General features: G+C 48.5%; 1 protein-coding gene across 2 annotated transcripts; it reads right to left on the bottom strand.

Annotated features, from left to right (window-relative positions):
• Window positions 1-783: 783 nt before the first annotated feature.
• On the bottom strand, window positions 784-6,899 carry tbx3a (T-box transcription factor 3a). 2 transcript variants are annotated; one of them, XM_030084346.1, is made up of 7 exons: window positions 6,508-6,899; window positions 5,423-5,705; window positions 4,976-5,122; window positions 3,832-3,908; window positions 3,376-3,533; window positions 2,388-3,031; window positions 784-1,646 (listed from the first exon to the last, which is right to left on the bottom strand). In XM_030084346.1, exons 1-7 carry the CDS (start codon window positions 6,897-6,899, stop codon window positions 1,194-1,196), a joined length of 2,154 nt encoding a protein of 717 aa, XP_029940206.1. In that variant the 3' UTR covers window positions 784-1,193. The 2 variants fall into 2 exon arrangements, with proteins under 2 accessions (XP_029940206.1, XP_029940207.1); XM_030084347.1 differs by having other exon boundaries at window positions 1,194-1,646; window positions 5,438-5,705.
• Between the last annotated feature and the right edge of the window lie 684 nt (window positions 6,900-7,583).

Raw genomic sequence — 7,583 nt, 5'->3', positions numbered from 1 at the left:
ATAACAGAAGAAAAAAAATGTCCACTTTCATCACACACATTTTTCTTAAACCCCTCTCGCTTCCCTCACCCCCCCCCCCCCCCCCCCCCCCCCCCATATTTATTTTTTTCCTCGTTCAAGCCATTGGTGCAGTGCGTTGTCGCTTTTTCATTCGTTTTTAAACAGTAGCACTTCACACACGGGGACAACAAGTGAAAATACAATGGCACGTGAGTGTGATTAACTAGCTGAGTGGATATTTTGGGAGGGGATAGTCTTTTTTTTTAAAGGGGGTATAAATGCAGATGGCAACAAAAGGATATTAACCCACAAACTATCTTTACACAGGTATATCGACAATAAATTAAGAACGGATCCCTAGAAACAAACTACTCCGTTGTATTTACACGCAATAACAATATGAAATAATTACATAAATATTTTATATATTCCTATTTACACTGATGATCGATACTACCTTTTCCTTTCTTAACATTTACTTTATGTTCCTGCTTCCCTTTGCCTGTTCGGGCGTCATTACGCATGCTGTTGGGTCAGTTTTGTCCCGGAGCAGCAGTCATTTCACTATTCTCTTTTTAAAAAGGCAAAAAGAACATTTAATTTTGTTTAAAAATAACAATAAAAAAAGAATTAACTGATGGACAAATTAAAGATAATTGTTAATTTGGAACTCTTCCATTTTTCTCCAGAGGACATGCAACATTTGTTCAACCAATTAATAGCTACAACAAAATACAGCAGTCTTTTTCTGTTTTTTTTTTTTGTTTTGTTTGTTTTTTTAAGAAAGGTAGGTCAAACGGTAGTGAATTCAAATAAGTCAAATCAATTGAGAGTGCATCTTAAATCCACATTTCTTCTCGTGTTGGTTAAAGTTAAAGGAGACGGGACACAGCAGCAAGTTTCCACCCATGCCGGCGCTTTCAGTTTCAATACTTGTACGGTATTAAAATGACAGGATGAAAGTGTTGTTTAATTTAACAGAGTAGAGAAAAGAAGGAAATATACATAGCAGGTGTGTATTAAACAAAGTGCATTTCAGAAACTAAAAAGTTCACGTTTTTAGTTTTTTTTTTCTCTCCTCCTTTTCAAACCTGCGTGGATCTACAGGGCGTCCTGTCGTTCACGTGTCCATCCTCACGCTGTCACTCTGTCAGGTGGCGCCTTAATGTTGTTGTTGTTTGTGAAGTAAACTCCTACGGGGACCCGCTCCGCGGCCGGTCCTGGTTCGAGTCCAGGCCGCTGACCAGGCGCTGGATGCTCTGCAGCTCGTTGGCCGCGTCCTTCTCCGTGCACGTCTTCGGGGACAGGGACACGGACCCGGAGGACACGGAGTGGCTGGTCACCTCCGACGTGGAGTCCAGGGTGACGGCGGACGCGGGGCTGGCCGGGACCAGGCCGTCCGCCTTCAGCTCGGCCGCCCCGCCGCCGCCGCCGCCGCCCATGGCGGGCAGGGCGGTGGTGAGCAGCGTGCTGTCCGGTACCGGCATGGGGAGCGAGTAGGGGCTGTACCGGAGCCGGGGCCGCACCGCGTTCAGGAAGGGGTGCCGGTGCACCGAGGACGAGGCGGCCGAGGAGGCCGCCGCCGCCGCCGCCATGTATGTGTACGGGTACGGGAACAGACTGCCGAAGGGAGACATGGCGATGCCCTGCGGAGGAACGGAGAAGGCCACGCGTTAACGCCACACACTCAGCACGTCGCGACACCGCGCGCCAATCAGCCATCCAGCAGAAACGCAGCGTTCATGCGTGACTGGACCTGAGCTCAGGACGTCAGTCAGTCGGTGTCGTGCCGCCTGTGAATCTATTTACATGGCTTCTTTCACAAATCCTTCTGAAACGAGCGTCCAAGACGTTTACATGCTGGACGGTAAAGATCTGCTGCTGCACATTTCGTTAAAGAATTTGTAATGCAAATGGAAACCCTGGTGTGTGATGCTGCCATCAAAGAGCTGACCATAAAAGAAAATAAACCAAAGCTTCCCCTTCACGTGCGTTCATTGTTTTTTTCAGTCACATTAAAAACGCTTCATTGACTCAGACTTAATTAGATTGATCAACACCTTGAGAGGCAGCAGGGAGGGACGGCTTGATTTTAATTCTCCGAATAAATGATGGTTATAATAATCTCCAGCAGCAGCAGCAAAAAGGTGAAAGATAATGGACAAACTGTCAGCGCACACACACACACACACACACACACACACACACACACACACACACACACACACACACACACACACACACACACTGTACAGAGCATTAAAGGTAGCCTATCTGAGTGTGTGATACATTTAATTTGGCACATGCGCCTGGGAGGCCTGCTGGCTGTGCACGCGCCTCGTATGCAAAGCTGTGAGGCCTGAAAGGTCAGAGGAAACAGGTTTTACCTGCGATGCCAAGACATGTTGCTGCAGATGGAAGGGCAGGCCCGGCGCTCCCGTCAGGCTCTGCTGCGGCGACGCCATGCTCGCGGTGTCCATGGTGCTCACGCCTCCCGTGGACACGGCCGCCAGCAGCGGGCCCATGCCGGCGGCCATGTTCGAGAACGCGCCCCCCATGTTGAACTGGCCGGGGTGCAAGAGAAACGGGTGCGCGCTCCCGAGGTGGTTGAAAAACTGCTGTCCCGTTAGGCCCGTGGGAAATCCGAAATTGTGCAGGTGGCCGTGGCCCACGTGCGCGCTGTCCGTCTGAACCGTCAAAGGCAGGAAGCCGTCCTTGTTCAGTGACCTACATTCGTCCGTCTTGGCCTGCTCCAGGCCGGGGCTCTTCAGGTCCTCTCCGGACCGCGTGGTGCTGGAGATGACCGTGATGGGGCTGTGCCGGGAGTCCGCCTGGCTTTTCTCAGTCCTGGCCCCGGCGTCGCGCGCCCTGCCGCCCGCCTCGGTGCTGCCGAAGGGCGTCCCCTTGGCCGGACTCGCCTCGTGCTCCTTCCCGTCCTCCGTGGTGGTGGAGATCTTGCTGGAGTCCGGTCCGTCTTTAGCGTGTCCGTCTTTGCTCTCGTCGTCGCTGTCCTCGTCGCTGTCGCAGAAATCTGCACCAGAGAAACACAAACACAGGGCGGGTTTGTCTTTGTGCGCAACCAGAAAGGAAATGTCGATCTGTTAAAAAACAAAAACGTGTATTTCCATTTTTTTCCAGTTCTGTTTTTGTTATTAAACGTTTAGAAATGGATGTATTTTGGAGATTACTGCTGCTGCCTCGTTATCAGTGATTTTATTCAATCTGAATCACACCTCGCAGCCAGCTGCCCCCGGGGCAACAAGGCCACATCGACCAAGTGGAAAAAATAATTAATACATTGAAAAAGAAAAAAAACTTGCCACAGTAGTAATTTTACAACTTAACGCACGAGCTGTGAGTACGTGAGGGCCTCACCTTTCAGGTGCGGGGGCCCCACTGTGGACACGGCGGGAGACGAGGCCTGGCCGAAGCACTTGAAGGCGGCCTGCTCTCCGGAGGAGTCGTCCGAGGCGCCGTTCTCCTTCTTCTGCTGCTCCTCGTAGGAGCGCATGGACTGCAGGGCCAGCTGCTTCCTGCGCACAAGGACCGGGGTCATTAGAGGCGCCGCAGTCCCGGTCCCGGTCCCGGTCCCGGGTCAACACGAGATCAGCAGCTCGTCGATGATGTGCAAGATCCTGCACTTTTTTTTCCCCCTTTCGTTTTCATGCTCCAACACCTAAACTCGTGTCTGTCGGGCTGTTTTGGAATCAGCGTGAAGAGACAGCCTCCCCGCGGCTTGTTGTCGCAGGTTTAATCCCATCAGATCACTTTCTGTCTGCAGGTGAGGCTTAAACACTCCATACAGCTGTTGTTTTCCTCGCGCTGTCTTACCTCTTTTCTCGCCTCCCATTGCCCGTGTCACGAAATCCTTTGGCGAAGGGGTTATGGTCAATTTTCAGCTGAGTGATCTGCAATAATAGTAATAAATAATAATAATAGTAAGAAACTGCTTAAATACGCGCAAATAACGATGGTTCTGAATCAGGTTAAAAGTCAAAAGGTGAAGCTCATTTTATTTCAAGCACACAATGGAAGGAGATTATGGTTCAACAGGTCAGGGCTGGACAATAATGTGCATTCAGTGAGGCAGATGTCACACACACACACACACACACACACACACACACACACACACACACACACACACACACATACACGCACAGGCGACATTAAGTCCCCCTGTTGGCAAGATTCTTTATTTTAAATATGCTGCTTTGTTTGGAACTATTGCAGAACTTTGTAGTCCCTCACCACTTCCCCTCCATCCCCTGGCAGGCAGAGCAACCCACTGCACACGAGGAGGGGGGGAGGAGGGGGCAGCTCCGTTTTCCAACCATTTCAAAGAGCTGCTAAGATGATTTTCATTATTTTTTTTTTGCCTTCCAGAGAATAAAACGCTACCATACAGCGCAGTCTGACAAAAATGCCCCTCCCTATTTCTCTCTCTCCTTTTTTGCACGTCTTCTTTTTCTCATTTCTCAGCCCCCCTCCCTCCACAAACCTTTTAGTTTCACACAGAAAGAGAGAGAGGGAGAGGGAGTGAGGCTGGGTCTGTGCCAAATCCCTTCCACGTGATTAAATAAAGGGAAGATATACCCTGAATAACATTCCACAGAATTATGATCACTTTCCTATCATGAATTGGTGAATATGCTACACTCCCCCCCACACACACACGCACGCACACACACACACACACACACACACACACACACACACACACACACACACACACACACACACACACACACACACACACACAGCGTCAAATATGATGTCTTCCATATTTTATGACAACAAAATGGTGCAGAGCGTGAAACACAGCGAGGGAAGCGCGTCTGACAGCGAGCCAGATTTTACAGGAGGGGAAGGAAAACTAATCCACATCTTTTCTGTGTGTGTGTGTGTGTGTGTGTGTGTGTGTGTGTGTGTGTGTGTACACATGCGCGCGCCTGCGAGCAGGCTCCGTGCGTACCTTGTCATTCTGATAAGCAGTCACAGCTATGAAATCCGTTTCGGGGAAAACGTAAGTCCTGAAGGTGCTGTAGGGCAGCTTGAGGATGTCGTTGGCCCTCACAATGTGAAACCGAGGCTGGTATTTGTGCATCGAGTTAAGAATCGTCTGCAACAAAAACACACAGGGGACAGACTAGAATTAATTATACGGTCAAAATAACGCGCGGTGAATTTTACGCTTTTGAAAAAAGGCAAACTGGTTATATTATCATAGAAAATACACAAATAAACAGAGAATTACGCAAGAAAATGGTTAAAATCAAGCTTAATATTTATAATCATGTGATATTATTAGCAGTAACTTAACATTACATTTTCGACAGAATCAAGTGAAAATGGAATTTAAGCATTTGTACGACATGCGTTGTGTTGACTAAAAGTTGGATAAATAGGAAAATTGACATACATTAGTTGAACTTACAAATCCGTGCTTGTCGGAGATGTTGTTCGTCAGCTTGAGTTTGTGGAAATTGACGACTTTGGACATCCACTGCTCGCCCGTCGCCGGGCTGTCCGGGTGAATGTACATCCTCTTTGGCATTTCGGGGTCGGCCTTTCCCGCCACCATCCAGCGCGAGTTGTGGAACTTGTACCTGCAGTCGTCGGCCGCCACTATATCCATCAACAGAATGTACTTGGCCTTCTTGTCCAGACCGGTGCACCTCACTTTGAACGGGGGGAACATCCGCCTGTGGCGCGAGACAAGAATTCACAATTATTACAATGACTGCTGGGAAAAAAAAATAAATTTAAAAAAGCAAACTCAGACAGTTTATTTAAAATGAAATAAAACAAACTGCTCTGGATCCAAGATAAACATTTTTACAAAATGTGTAATTGAGCGTAATAACACGTAAACGCGCGTGTTGCAGCCAATAGTTTGACTTTAAATGTGCGTAAAGTTCCAGATTCTGCTATAAAAACAAGTGTGCAGGATGAATAAATGTTGTGTAAATTGTGGGTCCCTGGAAAGGCCCACGGTCACACAGCAGCCATGTTTGTCTGCTGTCAGGACCAGGATAAATTAGTCAAGGCTTCACACACTCCAAATTGACATTTAATGGAGTCATCCGCCAACCGAAGGTTGGAGGAACGACGCACGAAAATACGCAGAGGATTATGAGAAATCCGAGATATTTTCAAACACAACAAAATAAACAGATTAAGGAATAATAATAATTCACGTGTACAGACGGATTATTTTTACCAGGTTTTTTTTTTTTAATTCACAGGTTAGAATTAAAATAAGAAATAATCGACATAATAAATGTAATATATTTTGGCTTTTTTGTAGTAAATGTTGAGTTCGGTATAATAATTCTAAATTTGGATGTGACATTTTTACTGTCATCCAAGTTTATCTTTTCCAAATTATTAAAAAATTGGAGGCTTGTGTGGAGCGGCTGTGGAGATAAATCAGAGCACGTGTGATCATAATAACCGCGATGTCTGTCACAGGAGGGGAAAATAAATAATAATATAATCTTTCACCTTCCGGATTTGGTGATCACCATCTCGGTGCCCTTCTTGTGGAAGAGTTCCCACAGCTCCTTGGCTTCCAGGTGAACTTTGGGGTCGTCCTCCACCTCCTCCTCGGGCTCCAGGGTCTTGAGAGGCCTGAGGTGGGCGGCCGCAGCCTGGTGCCCCAGCGAGGAGAAGTGCAGGCCGGTCTCCGCGGCGCCCATCAGCTGGTCCATGATCGGCTTCCCGAGCGCGCCCGGCAGCGAGAGGGAGCCGCTGGGCGGGAGCGCAAGGGCCGGGAAGAACGGGGGCTGGTGGCCCAGCATCGCACTCATGGCAAATTCCGGACCCCGGTGAGGTATAAACGGATGATATGCCATACTTGAGCCCTGTATGACTGGATCTCTCATCAGGAAGTTCATCCAAGTGCAGGCAACAAATGGAGACGGCTGGCTGGATGTGGAGCAATGTTTCTGACACTCGGGGAAGTCGAGGAAATGAACACCGATTTAAAAAAGAACAAAAAAAAAAAAAAAAAAAAGAAGAAGAAGCCTGGAGTCAGAAACTCTGGAAATTCGTCCTTTTGTTGTAGAAAACAAGCATCCACGATCAGAGGGAAACGTCTCCGGTCCTTTGCGCAATTCTGATCAAAAGTCTGCAAAGTGAGACGCAGAAGTGTTCTCCATTAATCTTCAGGACTGCTGCCAGAGCGGGGCTCCTCGGAGGCGGACGAGCATCGGACACCTTCGTGCGTCTCGCCGGCTCTCGGACATTTGTCGGATTAAAGCCGCCGCGGTGAGTCTCCTAATTGACTGCGCTGCATTCTCGTCCCTCCCGCCGCTGTTTACAATATCGGCATTCCTGTTAAAACGGGTTCCTTCTTATTGGCTTCAGTCCTGCAGCGAGGGCGACGTGTTGAAATATTTCGATAGCGCCGAATAATCCCCCTGCCTTCACTCGCTCCGGACATGCACCCTCGCGCGCGCACACACACTTTATTCCTCCTCTCCCTTTTACGCGCACACACATTTCAGAGAAAGACGTGTGCAGAGAAAGGAGTCCGCTGACGGCCAGAGAAAGAGAGAGAGAGAGGGAGAGAGAGAGAG

The sequence above is a fragment of the Salarias fasciatus genome (genome assembly GCF_902148845.1).
Source record: "Salarias fasciatus chromosome 7 unlocalized genomic scaffold, fSalaFa1.1 super_scaffold_4, whole genome shotgun sequence".
NCBI classification, from domain to species: Eukaryota; Metazoa; Chordata; class Actinopteri; order Blenniiformes; family Blenniidae; genus Salarias; species Salarias fasciatus.
This window is presented reverse-complemented; position numbering and strand designations above follow the sequence as displayed.